The sequence below is a fragment of the Nomascus leucogenys genome, chromosome 17 (assembly GCF_006542625.1).
Source record: "Nomascus leucogenys isolate Asia chromosome 17, Asia_NLE_v1, whole genome shotgun sequence".
Lineage (NCBI taxonomy): Eukaryota > Metazoa > Chordata > Mammalia > Primates > Hylobatidae > Nomascus > Nomascus leucogenys.
This window is the reverse complement of record NC_044397.1, coordinates 81,385,455-81,403,329: the sequence shown is the minus strand read 5'-3', so window position 1 is coordinate 81,403,329 and position 17,875 is coordinate 81,385,455. Positions and strand designations below refer to the sequence as shown.

Sequence of the window (17,875 nt, the reverse complement as noted above, 5' to 3'; positions counted from 1 at the left end):
TGTCCCAGAGGGGCACCTGGTTGTATGAGGTGTCAGTCGGCCCCATCTGGGAGGTGTCTCCCAGTTAGGCCACACAGGGTCAGGGACCCACTGGAGGAGGCAGACTGTCCATTCTCCAAGCTCAAACACCATGTTGGGAGAACCTGTGATCTCTTCAGAGCTGTCAGACAGGGACGTTTAAGTCTGCAGAAGTCTCTCCTGCCTTTTGTTCAGCTATGCCCTGCCCCCAGAGGTGCACTCTACAGAGGCAGAGACCCGGCTGAGCTGCAGTGGGCTCCGCCCAGTTCGAGCTTCCTGGCTGCTTTGTTTACCTACTCAAGCCTCAGCAATAGTGGACGCCCCTCCCCCTACCAGGCTGCTGCCTCACAGGTCAATCTCAGACTTCTGCGCTAGCAGTGAGCAAGGCTCCGTGGGCGTCGGACCTACTGAACCAGGTGCAGGATATAATTTCTTGGTGTGCCATTTGCTAAGGCCGTTGGAAAAGCGCAGTATTGGGGCAGGAGTGTCCCGTTTTTTCAGGTACTGTCTGTCACAGCTTCCCTTGGCTAGGAAAGGGAAATCCCCTGACCCCTTGTGCTTCCCGGGTGAGGTGATGCTCCACCCTGCTTCAGCTCACCCGCTGTGGGCTGTACCCACTGTCCATCTAGTCCCAGTGAGATGAACCAGGTACCTCAGTTGGAAATGCTGAAATCACCCGTCTTCTGCGTTGATCACGCTGGGAGCTGCAGACCAGAGCTGTTCCTATTCGGCCATCTTCGAGCAGATGTTTCCTGACTTTTTGATGATCGCTGTTCTAACTGGCCTGAGATGGTATCTCATTGTGGTTTTGATTTGCATTTCTCTAATGACCGGTGATGATGAGCTTTTTTTCATATGTTTGTTGGTCGCATAAATGTCGTCTTTTGAGAAGTGTCTGTTCATATCCTTTGCCCACTTTTTGTTGGGGTTATTTGCTTTTTTCCTGTAAATATGTTTTAAGTTCCTTGTAGATTCTGGATATTAGACCTTTGTCAGATGGGTAGATTGTAAAAATTTTCTCCCATTCTGTAGGTTGCGTGTTCACTCTGATCATAGTTTATTTTGCTGTGCAGAAGCTCTTTAGTTTAATTAGATCCCATTTGTCAATTTTGGCTTTTGTTGCCATTGCTTTTGGTGTTTTAGTCATGAAGTCTTTGCCCATGCCTATGTCCTGAATGGTATTGCCTAGGTTTTCTTCTAGGGTTTTTATGGTTTTAGGTCTTAAGTTTAAGTCTTTATTTAATCTTGAATTAATTTTTGTATAAGATGTAAGGAAGGGGTCCAGTTTCAGTTTTCTGCATATGGCTAGTTTTCCCAACACCATTTATTAAATAGGGAATCCTTCCCCCATTGCTTTCCCAGTTTTCCCAGTACCATTTATTAAATAGGGAATCCTTTCCCCATTGCTTGCTTCTGTCAGGTTTGTCAAAGATCAGATGGTTGTAGATGTGTGACATTATTTCTGAGGCCTCTTTGTGTTCCATTGGTCTATATATCTGTTTTGGCACCAGTACCATGCTGTTTTGGTTACCGTAGCCTTATAGTATAGTTGAAGTCAGGTAGCATGATGCCTCCAGCTTTGTTCTTTTTGCTTAGGATTGTCTTGGCTATATGGGCTCTTTTTTAGTTCCATATGAAGTTTAAGGTAATTTTAAAAAAAATTCTGTGCAGAAATTCAGTGGTGGCTTGATGGGGATAGCATTGAATTTATAAATTATTTTGGGCAGTATGGCCATTTTCATGATGTTGATTATTCCTATTCATGAGCATGGAATTTTTTTCCATTTGTTTGTGTCCTCTCTTATTTCCTTGAGCAGTGGTGTGTAGTTCTCCTTGAAGAGGTCCTTCACATACCTTGTTAGCTGTAGTCCCAGATATCTTACTCTCTTTGTAGCAGTTGTGAATAGGAGTTCACTCATGATTTGGCTTTCTGTTTGCCTATTATTGGTGTATGGGAATGCTTGTGATTTTTGCACACTGATTTTGTATCCTGAGACTTTGCTGAAGTTGCTTATCAGCTTAAGGAGATTTTAGGCTGAGACGATGGGATTTTCTAAATATACAATCATGTCATCTGCAAACAGAGACAATTTGACTTCCTGTCTTCCTGTGTGAATACCTTTTATTTCTTTCTCTTGCCTGATTGCCCTGTCTAGAACTTCCAATACTATGTTAAATAGGAGTGGTGAGAGTGGGCATCCTTGTCTTGGTGACAGTTTTCAAAGGGATACTTCCAGATTTTCCCATTCAGTATGATATTGGCTGTGGGTTTGTCATAAATGGCTTTTAATATTTTGAGATGCATTCCATCAATACCTAGTTAATTGAGAATTTTTAGCATGAAGGGGTGTCAAATTTTATCAAAGGCTTTTTCTGCATCTATTGAGATATTCATGTGGTTTTTGTCATTGGTTCTGTTTATGTGATGCATTATGTTTACTGATTTGCCTATTTTGAACCAACCTTGCATCCCAGGGATGAAGCCGACTTGATTTTGGTGGATAAGCTTTTTGATGTGCTGCTGAATTCAGTTTGCCAGTATTTTATTGAGTATTTTGGCATCAATGTTCATCGGGGATATTGGCCTGAAATTTTCTTTTTTTTGTTGTGTCTCTGCCAGGTTTTTGTACCAGGATGATGCTGGCCTTATAAAATGAGTTAGGGAGGAGTCCCTCTTTTTCTATTGTTTGAAATTGTTCAGAAAGAATGGTACTAGCTCCTCTTTGTACCTCCGGTGGAGTTCGGCTGTGTATCTGTCTGGTCCTGGACTTTTTTTGGTTGGTAGGCTGTTAATTACTGCCTCAGTTTCAGAACTTGTTACTGGTCTATTCGGGGATTCGACTTCTTCCTGATTTAGTCTTGGGAGGGTGTATGTGTCCAGGAATTTTTCCATTTCTTCTAGATTTTCTAGTTGATTTGCATAGAGGTGTTTATTGTATTCTGTGATGGTAGCTTGGATTTCTGTGGGATCAGTGGTGATATCCCCTTTATCATTTTTTACTGTGTCTATTTGATTCTTCTTCTTTATTAGTCTGGCTAGTAGTCTATCTATTTTGTTGATCTTTTCAAAAAACCAACTCCTGGATTCATTGATTTTTTTGAAGGGTTTTTCATGTCTCTATCTCCTCCAGTTCTGCCCTGATCTTAGTTATTTCTTGTCTTCTGCTAGCTTTTGAATTTGTTTGTTCTTGCTTCTCTAGGTCTTTTAATTGTGATGTTAGGATGTCGATTTTAGATCTTTCCCGCTTTCTCCTGTGGGCATTTAGTGCTATAAATTTCCCTCTAAACACTGCTTTAGCTGTGTCCTAGAGATTCTGGTACGTTGTGTCTTTGTTCTCCTTGGTTTCAAAGAACTTATTTATTTCTGCCTTAATTTTGTTAATTACCCAGTAGTCATTCAGGAGCAGGTTGTTCAGTTTCCATGTAGTTGTGTGGTTTTGAGTGAGTTTGTCAATCTTAAGTTCTACTTTGACTGCACTGTGGTCGGAGAGACTGTTTGTTATGATTTCTGTTATTTTCCACTTGCTGAGAAGTGTTTTACTTCTAACTATGTGGTCAATTTTAGAATAAGTGCTATGTGGTGCTGAAAAGAATGTATATTCTGTTGATTTGGGGTGGAGAGTTCTGTAGGTGTCTATTAGGTCCACTTGGTCCAAAGCTGAGTTCAAGTCCTGAATATCCTTGTTAATTTTCCATCTCATTGATCTGTCTAGTCTAATATTGACAGTGGGGTGTTAAAGTCTCCCAGTATTATTGTGTGGGAGTCTAATTCTCTTTGTAGGTCTCTAAGAACTTGCTTTATGCATCTTGGTGCTCCTGTATTGGGTGCATATGTGTTTAAGATAGTTAACTCTTCTTGTTGCACTGATCCCTTTACCATTATGTAATGCCCTTCTTTATTTTTTTTGTTTTTTTGATCTTTGTTTGTTTAAAGTCTGTTTTATCAGATACCAGGATTGCAACCTCTGCTTTTTTTTGCTTTCCATTTGCTTGGTAAATCTTCCTCCATCCCTTTATTTTGAGCCTATGATGTGTCTTTGCATGTGAGACGGGTCTCCTGAATATAACACACCAATGGGTCTTGACTTTTTATCCAATTTGCCAGTCCTTGTCTTTTAATTGGGGGCATTTCACCTGTTTACATTTCAGGTCAATATTGTTGTTTGTGAATCTGATCCTGTCATTATGATACTAACTGGTTATTTTGCCCATTAGTTGATGTAGTTTCTTCATAGTGTCGATAGTCTTTACAATTTGGTATGTTTTTGCATTGGCTGGAACCAGTTGTTCCTTTCCATATTTAGTGCTTCCTTTAGGAGCTCTTGTAAGGCAGGTCTGATTTTGACAAAATCTCTCAGCATTTGATTGTCTGTAAAGGATTTCATTTCTCCTTTGCTTGTGAAGCTTAGTTTGGCTGGATATGAAATTCTGGTTTGAAAATTCTTTTCTTTAAGAATGTTGAATATTGGCCCCCACTCTCTTCTGGCATTGTACGGTTTCTGCAGAGAAATTGCTGTTAGTTTGATGGGCTTCCCTTCATGAGTAACCCGACCTTTCTCTCTGGCTGCCCTTAACATTTTTTCCTTCATTTCAACCTTGGTGAATCTGACAATTACGTGTCTTGGGGTTGCTGTTTTTGAAGAGTAGGTTTTTGGTGTTCTCTGTATTTCCTGAATTTGAATGTTGGCCTGTCCTGCTAGGTTGGGGAAGTTCTCCTGGATAATATACTTAAGTGTGTTTTCAACTTGGTTCCCTTTTCCCTGTCACTTTTAGGTACACCAATCAAACGTAGGTTTGGTATTTTCACATACTCACATATTTCTTCAAGGCTTTGTTCCTTTTCATTTTTTTTCTTTAATCTTGTCTTCACACTTTATTTTATTAAGTTGATCTTCAGTCTCTGATATCCTTTCTTCTACTTGATTGATTTGGCTATTGATACTTGTGTATGCTTCATGAAGTTCTCATACTGTGTTTTTCAGCTCCATGAGGTCATTTATGTTCTTCTCTAAACTGGTTATTCTAGTTAGCAATTTGTCTAACCTTTTTTCAAGTTTCTTAGCTTCCTTGCATTGGGTTAGAACATGCTCCTTTAGCTAGGAGGAGTTCGTTATTACCCACCTTCTGAAGTGTACTTCTGTCAATTCATCAAACTAATTCTCCATCCAGTTTTGTTCCCTTGCTGGCGAGGAGTTGTGATCCTTTGGAGGAGAAAAGATGTTCTGATTTTTGAAATTTTCACCCTTTTTGTGCTGGTTTTTACTCATCTTCTTGGATTTATCTACCTTTGGTCTTTGATGTTGGTGACCTTTGGATGTGTTTTTTTTTGTGTGTGTGGACATCCTTTTTGTTTATGCTGATGCTATTCCTTTCTGTTTGTTAGTTTTCCTTCTAACAGTCAGGCCCCTCTGCTGCAAGTTTGCTGGAGTTTGCTGGAAGTCCACTCCAGACCCTGTTTGCCTGGGTATCACCAGCGGAGACTGCAGAACAGCCAAGATTGCTACATGTTCCTTCCTCTGGAAGCTTCATCCCAGAGGGGCACCTGCCAGATGCTAGCCAGAGCTCTCCTGTATGAGGTGTCTGTCATCCCCTGCTGGGAGGTGTCTTCCAGTCAGGAGGATGGGGGTCAGGGACCCACTTGAGGAGGCAGTCTGTCCCTTAGCAGAGCTCGAGCACTGTGCTGGGAGATCTGCTGCTCTCTTCAGAGCTGGCAGGCAGGAACATTAAAGTCTGCTGAAGCTATGCCCACAGCTGCCCTTTCCCCCAGGTGCTCTGTCCCAGGAGGATGGGAGTTTTATCTATAAGCCCCTGACTGGGGCTTCTATCTTTCTTTCAGAGATGCCCTGCCCAGAAAGGAGGAATCTAGAGAGGCAGTCTGGCTGCAGAGGCTTTGCTGGGCTGCGTTGGGCTCTGCGGAGTCCGAACTTCCTGGTGGCTTTGTTTACACTGTGAGGGGAAAACTGCCTACTCAAGCCTCAGTAATGACAGAGGCCCCTCCCCCAACCAAGCTGGAGAGACCCAGGTTGACTTCAGACTGCCGTGCTGGCAGTGAGAATTTCAAGCTAGTGGATCTTAGCTTGCTGGGCTCCATGGGGGTGGTATCTGCTGAGCAGGACCACTTGGCTCCCTGGCTTCAACCCCTTTTTCAGGGGAGTCAACGATTCTATCTTGCTGGCATTCCAGGCGCAAGGGGGGTATGAATAAATATTCCTGCAGCTAGCTCGGTGTCTGCCCAAACGTCTGCCCAGTTTTGTGCTTGAAACCCAGGGCCCTGGTGGTGTATGCACCTGAGGGAATCTCCTGCTCTGTGGGTTGTGAAGACTGTTGGAATAGCATAGTATCTGGGCCAGAATGAACCATTCCTCATGGCATAGTCCCTCATGGCTTCTCTTAGCTAGGAGAGGGAGTTCCGCAGCCCCTTGCACTTCCTGGGTGAGGTGATGCCCCACCCTGCTTTTGCTTGCCCTCTGTGGGCTGCACCCACTGTCTAACTAGTCCCAGTGAGATAAGCTGGGTACCTCAGTTCGAAATGCAGAAATCACCCGCCTTGTCTGTTGATCTTGCTGGGAGCTGCAGACCGGAGCTGTTACTATTTGGCCATCTTAGTATCTGGATCCTTGAAATCTGACTTAAAGTGTAAACCAAACTATCTGAGGCAGGTATCCATCAATTTAGAAAGTTTATTTTGCCAAGGTTAAGGATGCATGCCTGGGAGGCAGGTCTCTGCCTTTCTCAAAGATGATTTTGAGGGCTTAAATATTTAAAGGGGAAAGGATGGATACTGGGGAAAGAGGAAGAAATTTTAAAAAGACGTGAGTAGATAAGAGTCAGATGGTTTGAATTCTTTAATCTTTGATCACCCTTCAGCAAATACACAATTTACATTTGAGAGAGGGGTAGAGGAATAGTCACTAGCTCAGTGAATCTGCATTTTTATATCAGAGGAAGGAATCGGATATGCATTTGTCTCAGTTGAGCAAAGGGATGATGACTTAGAGTTCTGTCTTTTGTCCTGCACCTGAGAAAATAAGCCATCAATTTACATTGTCAGGGTAAAATTCAACAGAACTGTTTTAGGGTGAAGATCCTGGGACCCATAAGGAATTTCCTACTGAGCAAATTGTGTGAGAGGTATGCAGGGTGTCTATGGTTGTAGCTATCTTATTTAGGAATAAAACGAGAAGCTGGTTTGCCTGACACAGTTCCCAGCTTGACTTTTTCCTTTGGCTTAGTGATTTAAAGTTCCCAAGATTTATTTTCCTTTCACAAAAGCATGCATACTTTTTAAGGTGGCTTATGTATTATCATTGGAGACAGTTCACACATTTACTCATCTTTTTGTTTTGTTTTTAACCAAATCTCATGTAGAAGACAATTGTAGGGAATTCAGGTGTATTCTGGTTGCTATTATTAACATTTCTTTTGTTTGAATGGCAGTTGGTCATCTTTATCTTAGAGAAAATCTACAGCAGATGAAGAGACAAGAAAAATCTATGTAATTGATTTTATGTCTTTACTTTCTATAATTCCTTTTTCTAGGTTTCAGAAAAGTCATTGTTAGAATAAATTGACCTAAGTTAATTCAGCAAGTATTAGAAGGGTCTTTTATGTGCTAGGTACTGAAGGATACATAGAAACCACACAGAGTAATTTACTATAGAACTTGAATTCTTAAAGGAAACCACACAGAGTAATTTACTATAGAACTTGAATTCTTAAAGGAAGACTTGTTTTCTCTATGTTAATAAAAAATACTTTTCTTTCTGATTCAAGTCAGATGATCCTGATGGCTCTCAAATTGAGAAAATAAAAGAAGAAATAACTCAGCTGCGCAATAATGTCTTTCAGGAAATTTATCATGAGAGAGAGGAATATGTAAGTATTTGGTTCTTTGAAGTTTTACATTAGGTTTTACTCTAGAAATTGAATTTAAATACCCATTTTATGAAGTGGACTGTAATCACAAGGCTAGAGGTATTATATAGAAAGTTTATATATATATTGACCTAGTAAGATTTTTGTAAATTTAGAAATAAATTTCACATGACAAAATATTGTGACCATTGTACCAGTGTGGAAATAGCTGAAAACTGTAAAGAAGGAAAAACATCACTTGTAATATTTCCACTCAGTGATAATAGTAGTAATCACTGTTAACTTTTGACTTTCTTTTAGTCTTTTTTTGTTTGTTTTTAGAATTGAGATTATAGCACAGATACACTTTTGCATATTGCCTTTTCTCTGTTTAACGTAAAACCTAAAGACCTTTTCCTTACATAAAATTTATATCAACATCATTTTCCCATAATGTCGCAATGAAAACATTAATGGAGCAGCATAATTTAGTTGAAGAATGTAACAATAAGACTACCTGGTTTTGGGGGCAGGAGAAGTTACATCTTTTAAGTCTCTATTTTCACCACTGATTTTTGTGAGCTTGGGAAAATAAGTCATTGTATTTTTTCTTTAAAATGGAAGAATATTGTATTTTATGTCTGGGAGATGTTACCAGGAAGAAGTTAGTTAAGAAACAGTGCTTTGGGAGGGTGGAGCCAAGATGGCCGAATAGGAACAGCTCCGGTCTCCGGCTCCCAGCCCCAGCGACACAGAAGACGGGTGATTTCTGCATTTCTGCTTGAGGTACCGGTTTCATCTCACTAGGGAGTGCCTAACAGTGGGTGCAGGACAGTCGGTGAAGCGCACTGTGCGCGAGCCGAAGCAGGGCGAGGCATTGCCTCACTCGGGAAGCGCAAGGGGTCAGGGAGTTCCCTTTCCTAGTCAAAAAAAGGGGAAGCAGACGGCACCTGGAATATCGGGTCAGTCCTATCCTAATACTGCGCTTTTCCAACGGGCCTGGAAAACGGCACACTAGGAGATTGTGTCCCGCACCTGGCTCAGAGGGTCCTATGCCCACGGAGTCTCGCTAATTGCTAGCACAGCAGTCTGAGATCAAGCTGCGAGGCGGCAGCGAGGCTGGGGGAGGGGGGCCCGCCATTGCCCAGGCTTGCTTAGGTAAACAAAGCAGCCAGGAAGCTCGAACTGGGTGGAGCCCACCACAGCTCAAGGAGGCCTGCCTGCCTCTGTAGGCTCCACCTCTGGGGGCAGGGCACAGACAAACAAAAACTCTGCAAGAACTTCCACAGACTTAAATGTCCCTGTCTGACTGACAGCTTTGAAGAGAGTAGTGGTTCTCCCAGCACGCAGCTGGAGATCTGAGAACGGTCAGACTGCCTCCTAAAGTGGGTCCCTCACCCCTGAGCAGCCTAACTGGGAGGCACCCCCCCAGGAGGGACAGACTGACACCTCATTCAACCCGGTACTTCTCTGAGACAAAACTTTCAGAGGAACTATCAGACAGCTGAATTTGTGGTCTCACGAAAATCCGCTGTTCTGCAGCCACCGCTGCTGACACCCAGGCAAACAGGGTCTGGAGTGGACCTCTAGTAAACTCCAACAGACCTGCAGCTGAGGGTCCTGTCTGGTAGAAGGAAAACTAACAAACAGAAAGGACATCCACACCAAAAACCCATCTGTACATCACCATCATCAAAGACAAAAAGTAGATAAAACCACAAAGATGGGGAAAAAACAGACCAAAAAAACTGGAAACTCTAAAAAACAGAGCACCTCTCCTCCTCCAAAGGAACGCAGTTCCTCACCAGCAACGGAACAAAGCTGGATGGAGGATGACTTTGTTGAGTTGAGAGAAGAAGCCTTCAGACGATCAAACTACTCTGAGCTACGACAGGAAATTCAAAACAACAGCAAAGAAGTTAAAAACTTTGAAAAAAAATTAGAAGAATGGATAACTAGAATAACCAATGGAGAGAAGGGCTTCAACGAGCTGATGGAGCTGATGAAAGCCAAGTTTCGAGAACTACGTGAAGATTGCAGAAGCCTCAGTAGCAGATGCGATCAACTGGAAGAAAGGGTATCGCTGATGGAAGATGAAATGAATGAAATGAAGAGAGAAGGGAAGTTTAGAGAAAAAAGGATAAAAAGAAATGAACAAAGCCTCCAAGAAATTTGGGACTATGTGAAAAGACCAAACCTACGTCTGATTGGTGTACCTAAAAATGACGGGGAGAATGGAACCAAGTTGGAAAACACTCTGCAAGATATTATCCAGGAGAACTTCCCCAATCTAGCAAGGCAGGCCAGCATTCAGATTCAGGAAATACAGAGAACGCCACAAAGATACTCCTCGAGAAGGGCAACTCCAAGACACATTATTGTCAGATTCACCAAAGTTGAAATGAAGAAAAAATGTTAAGGGCAGCCAGAGAGAAAGGTCGGGTTACCCACAAAGGGAAGCCCATCAGACTAACAGCTGATCTCTCAGCAGAAACTCTACAAGCCAGAAGAGAGTGGGGGCCGATATTCAACATTCTTAAAGAAAAGAATTTTAAACCCAGAATCTCCTATCCCACCAAACTAAGCTTCATAAGTGAAGGAGAAATAAAACACTTTACAGACAAGCAAATGCTGAGTGATTTTGTCACCACCAGGCCTGCCCTAAAAGAGCTCCTGAAGGAAGCACTAAACATGGAAAGGAACAACCGGTACCAGCCACTGCAAAAACATGCCAAATTGTAAAGACCATCGAGACTAGGAAGAAACTATAGCAACTAACGAGCAAAATAACCAACTAACATCATAATGACAGGATCAGATTCACACATAACAATATTAACGTTAAATGTAAATGGGCTAAATGCTCCAATCAAAAGACACAGACTGGCAAACTGGATAAGGAGTCAGGACCCATCAGTGTGCTGTATTCAGGAAACCCATCTCACGTGCAGAGACACACATAGACTCAAAATAAAGGGATGGAGGAAGATCTATCAAGCAACTGGAAAACAAAAAAAGGCAGGGGTTGCAATCCTAGTCTCTGATAAAATAGACTTTAAACCAACAAAGATCAAAAGAGACAAAAGAAGGCCATTACATAATGGTAAAGGGATGAATTCAACAAGAAGAGCTAACTATCCTAAATATATATGCACCCAACACAGGAGCACCCAGATTCATAAAGCAAGTCCTGAGTGACCTACAAAGGGACTTAAACTCCCACACAATAATAATGGGAGATTTTAACACCCCACTGTCAGCATTAGACAGATCAACGAGACAGAAAGTTAACAAGGATATCCAGGAATTGAACTCAGCTCTACATAAAGTGGACCTAATAGACATCTACAGAACTCTCCACCCCAGTCAACAGAATATACATTTTTTTCAGCACCACACCACACCTATTCCAAAATTGACCACATAGTTGGAAGTAAAGCTCTCCTCAGCAAATGTAAAAGAACAGAAATTATAACAAACTGTCTCTCAGACCACAGTGCAATCAAAATAGAACTCAGGATTAAGAAACTCACTCAAAACCGCTCAACTACATGGAAACTGAACAACCTGCTCCTGAATGACTATTGGGTACATAATGAAATGAAGGCAGAAATAAAGATGTCTTTGAAACCAACGAGAACAAAGACACAACATACCAGAATCTCTGGGACACATTCAAAGCAGTGTGTAGAGGGAAATTTATAGCACTAAATGCCCACAAGAGAAAGCAGGAAAGATCCAAAATTGACTCCCTAACATCACTATTAAAAGAACTAGAAAAGCAAGAGCAAACACATTCAAAAGCTAGCAGAAGGCAAGAAATAACTAAAATCAGAGCAGAACTGAAGGAAATAGAGACAGAAAAAACCCTTCAAAAAATTAATGAATCCAGGAGCTGGTTTTTTGAAAAGATCAACAAAATTGATGGACCACTAGCAAGACTAATAAAGAAGAAAAGAGAGAAGAATCAAATAGATGCAATAAAAAACGAAAAAGGGGATATCACCACCGATCCCACAGAAATACAATCTACCATCAGAGAATACTACAAACACCTCTATGCAAATAAACTAGAAAATCTAGAAGAAATGGATAAATTCCTCGACAAATACACCCTCCCAAGACTAAACCAGGAAGAAGTTGAATCTCTGAATAGACCAATAACAGGTTCTGAAATTGTGGCAATAATCAATAGCTTACCAACCAAAAAGAGTCCAGGACCTGATGGATTCACAGCTGAATTCTACCAGAGGTACAAGGAGGAACTGGTACCATTCCTTCTGAAACTATTCCAATCGATAGAAAAAGAGGGAATCCTCCCTAACACATTTTATGAAGCCAGCATCGTCCTGATACCAAAGCCTGGCAGAGACATAACCAAAAAAGAGAATTTCAGACCAATATCCTTGATGAACATTGATGCAAAAATCCTCAATAAAATACTGGCAAACCGAATCCAGCAGCACATCAAAAAGCTTATCCACCATGATCAAGTGGGCTTCATCCCTGGGATGCAAGGCTGGTTCAACATACGCAAATCAATAAATGTAATCCAGCATATAAACAGAACCAAAGACAAAAACCACATGATTATCTCAATAGATGCAGAAAAGACCTTTGACAAAATTCAACAACCCTTCATGCTAAAAACTCTCAATAAATTAGGTATTGATGGGACGTATCTCAAAATAATAAGAGCTATCTACGACAAACCCACAGCCAATATCATACTGAATGGGCAAAAACTGGAAGCATTCCCTCTGAAAACTGGCACAAGACAGGGATGCCCTCTTTCACCGCTCCTATTCAACATAGTGTTGGAAGTTCTGGCCAGAGCAATCAGGCAGGAGAAGGAAATAAAAGGTATTCAATTAGGAAAAGAGGAAGTCAAATTGTCCCTGTTTGCAGATGACATGATTGTATATCTAGAAAACCCCATGTCTCAGCCCAAAATCTCCTTAAGCTGATTAGCAACTTCAGCGAAGTCTCAGGATACAAAATTAATGTACAAAAATCACAAGCATTCTTGTACACCAATAACAGACAAACAGAGAGCCAAATCATGAGTGAACTCCCATTCACAATTGCTTCAAAGAGAATAAAATACCTAGGAATCCAACTTACAAGGGATGTGAAGGACCTCTTCAAGGAGAACTACAAACCACTGCTCAATGAAATAAAAGAGGATACAAACAAATGGAAGAACATTCCATGCTCATGGGTTGGAAGAATCAATATCGTGAAAATGGCCATACTGCCCAAGGTAATTTATACATTCAATGCCATCCCCATCAAGCTACCAATGACTTTCTTCACAGAATTGGAAAAAACTACTTTAAAGTTCATATGGAACCAAAAAAGAGCCTGCATCGCCAAGTCAATCCTAAGCCAAAAGAACAAAGCTGGAGGCATCACGCTACCTGACTTTAAACTATACTACAAGGCTACAGTAACCAAAACAGCATGGTACTGGTACCACAACAGAGACATAGATCAATGGAACAGAACAGAGCCCTCAGAAATGATGCTGCATAGCTACAACTATCTGATCTTTGACAAACCTGACAAAAACAAGAAATGGGGAAAGGATTCCCTATTTAATAAATGGTGCTGGGAAAACTGGCTAGCCATGTGTAGAAAGCTGCAACTGGATCCCTTCCTTACACCTTATACAAAAATTAATTCAAGATGGATTAAAGACTTATATGTTAGACCTAAAACCATTAAAATCCTACAAGAAAACCTAGGCAATACCATTCAGGACATAGGCGTGGGCAAGGACTTCATGTCTAAAACACCAAAAGCAATGGCAACAAAAGCCAAAATCGACAAATGGGATCTCATTAAACTAAAGAGCTTCTGCACAGCAAAAGAAACTATCATCAGAATGAACAGGCAACCTACAGAATGGGAGAAAATTTTTGCAACCTACTCATCTGACAAAGGGCTAATATCCAGAATCTACAATGAACTCAAACAAATTTACAAGAAAAAAACAAACAACCCCATCAAAAAGTGGGCAAAGGACATGAACAGGCACTTCTCAAAAGAAGACATTTATGCAGCCAGAAAACACATGAAGAAATGCTCATCATCACTGGCCATCAGAGAAATGCAAATCAAAACCACAGTGAGATACCATCTCACACCAGTTAGAATGGCCATCATTAAAAAATCAGGAAACAACAGGTGCTGGAGAGGATGTGGAGAAATAGGAACACTTTTACACTGTTGGTGGGACTGTAAACTAGTTCAACCATTGTGGAAGTCAGTGTGGCGATTCCTCAGGGATCTCGAACTAGAAATACCATTTGACCCAGCCATCCCATTACTGGGCATATACCCAAAGGACTATAAATCATGCTGCTATAAAGACACATGCACACGTATGTTTATTGCGGCACTATTCACAATAGCAAAGAGTTGGAACCAACCCATATGTCCAACAACAATAGACTGGATTAAGAAAATGTGGCACATATACACCATGGAATACTATGCAGCCATAAAAAATGATGAGTTCGTGTCCTTTGTAGGGACACGGATGAAACTGGAAAACATCATTCTCAGTAAACTATCGCAAGGACAAAAAACCAAACACCGCATGTTCTCTCTCATAGGTGGGAATTGAACAATGAGAACTCATGGACACAGGAAGGGGAACATCACACTCCAGAGACTGTTGTGGGGTGGGGGGAGGGGGGAGGGACAGCATTAGGAGATACACCTAATGCTAAATGATGAGTTAATGGGTGCAGGAAATCAACATGGCACATGGATACATATGTAACAAACCTGCACATTGTGCACATGTACCCTAAAACCCTAAAGTATAATAAAAAAAAAAAAAAAAAAAAAAAAAAAAAAGAAACAGTGCTTTGAAAGTAAAAATACTGACCGGGCGTGGTGGCTCACACCTGTAGTCCCAGCCCTTTGGGAGGCCGAGGTGGGCGGATCACTTGAGCCCGGGAGTTTGAGACCAGCTTGGGCACATGGTGAGACCCCATCTCTACAAAAAATACAACAATTAGCTGGTCATGGTGTCATGTACCTGTAGTCCCAGCTACTTTGGAGGCTGAGGCAGGAGGATTGCTTGAGCCCAGGAGGTTGAGGCTGCATTGAGCTATGATCATGCCACTGCATTCCAGCCTGGGCAACAGAGCAAGACCCTGTCTCAAAAAAAAAAAAAAAAAGAAAAGAAAAGTAAAGAAAGTAATAATACTGTGAAAACAATTGGTATTTTAAGTGTCATGCTTTCTTTAGCAAATTTATCTGAGTATATGTAAATACCTTATGGACCTTGGGTTAAAATAGCGATCTTCCAATGATTCGACAAATGTTTAGAAGTTTTGCTTAATAAATATGTGATAAGTGGCTTTTCTTTTGTGAGGATACTCAATTTTCACATTTATTTCAAAGTTACTTATGTAGAGCTATGTGTTTTTTTTCTCAGGCTTTAAAAATTTTTCTTAACGAAACAGCTGTTATTTTAAAATGTCACTGTGCTCTTAATATTTTGAGAAATAATGACAGTTTTATGCCTCAAATTGATATATTATCAGACATTTTCATTTTAGTTTGGAAGTGGGTGAGGACTTTGACCTTGCAAGATTTATGCTTATGTATGTATCCAAAGCTTGAAATTGGTAATTAAATTTTTCTTCAATTAGTAAGATGGTAGTTTAGATGGGTTAAAAAAAACAACAAAACTTCAGCCAACTTACATTTAAAGGAGCAATGAACAATTCGCAAATTGGGCAGCCGAATCACAGCATATTCGGAGAGACTCTGGGGATGCTTTGTGGTCAGAACAAATTAATAGACCAAAAAAGGAAAGTGGCTTTCAGAAATTGGCAGTGAGGTACAGAAACAGCTATATTGGTTACAGATTGGTGTTTTCCTTATTTGAACACAGTTTGAACACTTAGCAGTCTGTAAGTGGTTGAAGTATGGCCGCTGGGATTGGCCAAGACTCAGCTATTGTTATAGGTCCACTCTGCTAAGTTACATTTTCAATCTTGTCTGCCTGTTAAGCTAGGTTGCAGTTCATCCACAAGGACTCAAATATAGAAGTACAGAGTCCTTCTCAGGCCATGTTTAATTTGCTTTAGCAGATGCAAGGTGAGTCTTGGTTTTCACTTGTTACTTCTTGAAGTAGAAGGCAAAATCAGTGATTATGTATCTTATTGGATATGTTATAAGGTAGATGCTGATATATTTTCCTGAAGAGCAACATGTCAAAATTGAATATATATTGATTTACAGTTGAAAACTTTTTTTTTTTTCAACTTTAGGAGATGCTAACTAGTTTGGCACAGAAATGGTTCCCTGAGCTGCCTCTGCTTCATCCTGAAATAGGATTACTCAAATACATGGTAAACTTTGTTTCCCTTGCGAATTACTACTCTGCAGAGGGTGTTGAAAAGTGATAATATTAAATTTGTGTCAGTGTTAAACTTATAGTATCTTTTAAATAAAAATATTCCTGATGAATATTTTATGTGTATTAGAACTTTTTCTTATGACCCTTTAATGGTTGCATGGTATGTATTTGTATTTTTATGTAAATTTGCATTATCTGTTTTTCTGTTTTCCTCATCCTCATTCAGTACATTGCATGGCACTTATTTGAATTATATGTGTTTACTTTTTGAAATGACAAAATAAAATTTTAACTGCTATTTCAAGAGTTAGTATAAAAACAAGATATTGCTAGCCCTGAGGGATTTGAGCACAATGGGTTTTTTAAGTTAAAGCAGTCCGGGAAAAAATTCTAGAGAGATTGGCTAAGGTAGAGATGTTGAGGTGGGTATGGTTTTCTAGGTAGGCAGGATTCAAAAGCTGGAGATCAGCATATTAGATAGGGGCCATACGGAGCGGGATTAGTAAACACTGGTTCTCAGGACAGAATCTGTTAGTCCTGCGATTTATATTGCCTTCTACGGTGAGGGCCTAGATGAGGTATTTATTCATTAAGATTGTCATGAAGTTCATTATAATGGCTTAAATATGGTACAGAGAGGGATATTTGTGTAGACATGTGAGTTTATTCTAAAAAATATTTAAGATTAAAGTTCCCTAACTTAAATAATTACTCTAAACTCTTTCTAGACTAGACTTTAAAATGATGTGACTTTTTCTTGCAAATATTTAACTCTAGCTTAGCGATTACCTTATGCAGTGTGGGCAAATGAGTATGTACTTCCACATGGGACTTGAAAATTAATATTTAAAAATATGCTAATCTACTTTATTATAGAAGATTATTAAAGGTTTGACTCATGGTTTATTGAAGCCTTTAATGGCTTTCTGATGTTTAACTGTAATATATGCTTAGGAATTTTTTGTAGGTTGATTATATATTGTAGAATACTTAAATGTACTGACAAGACTTAAAAAAAAAAACCCAGAAAACAATTCTACAGTGCCTCTTACCGAAACTGCACCACAGTAAAACTTAGCTTTGTTTAAAATGTTGATGATCATATTTTAGTATGAAAAATTATTCCTTTTAAAAAGTAGCAGAAATATCTAGTAAAATTAGTTATTGAAAGCCATTTTCACTTCTAGGGACTCCAAACAGGGGCAGAGGTGTTAGAATTACTTCATGGTAGTCATAATTTTTGGAATAATCTTTTCCATTTGACACCTACATTTTTGTCATTATTTTACCTTATTTATTTTTTGTTTTTTAAAAATGTTTATTTCAGTAGTTTTTGGGGTACAGGTGTTTTGTGGTTACATGGATAAGTTCTTTAGTGGTGATTTCTGAGATTTTAGTGCACCCGTCATCTGAGCAGTGTACACTAACCCAATATGTAGTCCTTCATTCCTCACCCCCATCCCAATCGGTTGTTACTTTAGTATTTTTTAGGAAACGTAAGTGGTTTTTCAAGTAAACATTAGGGATCCTAGGATGCATGTCTGGTTAATTCTAGTCATTTCCTGAATCTGTTCTAAAATTATAGCAGTAATTAAATGTATGGTGATTACACTTTGGGTA

At 40.1% G+C, this 17,875-nt stretch overlaps 1 protein-coding gene across 1 annotated transcript in view; it reads left to right on the top strand.

Annotated features, from left to right (window-relative positions):
- STK31 (serine/threonine kinase 31) overlaps window positions 1-17,875 on the top strand; it is a 136,079-nt gene that overhangs the window by 76,600 nt on the left and 41,604 nt on the right. The window contains exons 15-16 of the mRNA XM_030796693.1: window positions 7,792-7,893; window positions 16,167-16,247. Coding sequence (XP_030652553.1) covers window positions 7,792-7,893; window positions 16,167-16,247 — 183 coding nt within the window. The remainder of the gene's footprint in view (window positions 1-7,791; window positions 7,894-16,166; window positions 16,248-17,875) is intronic.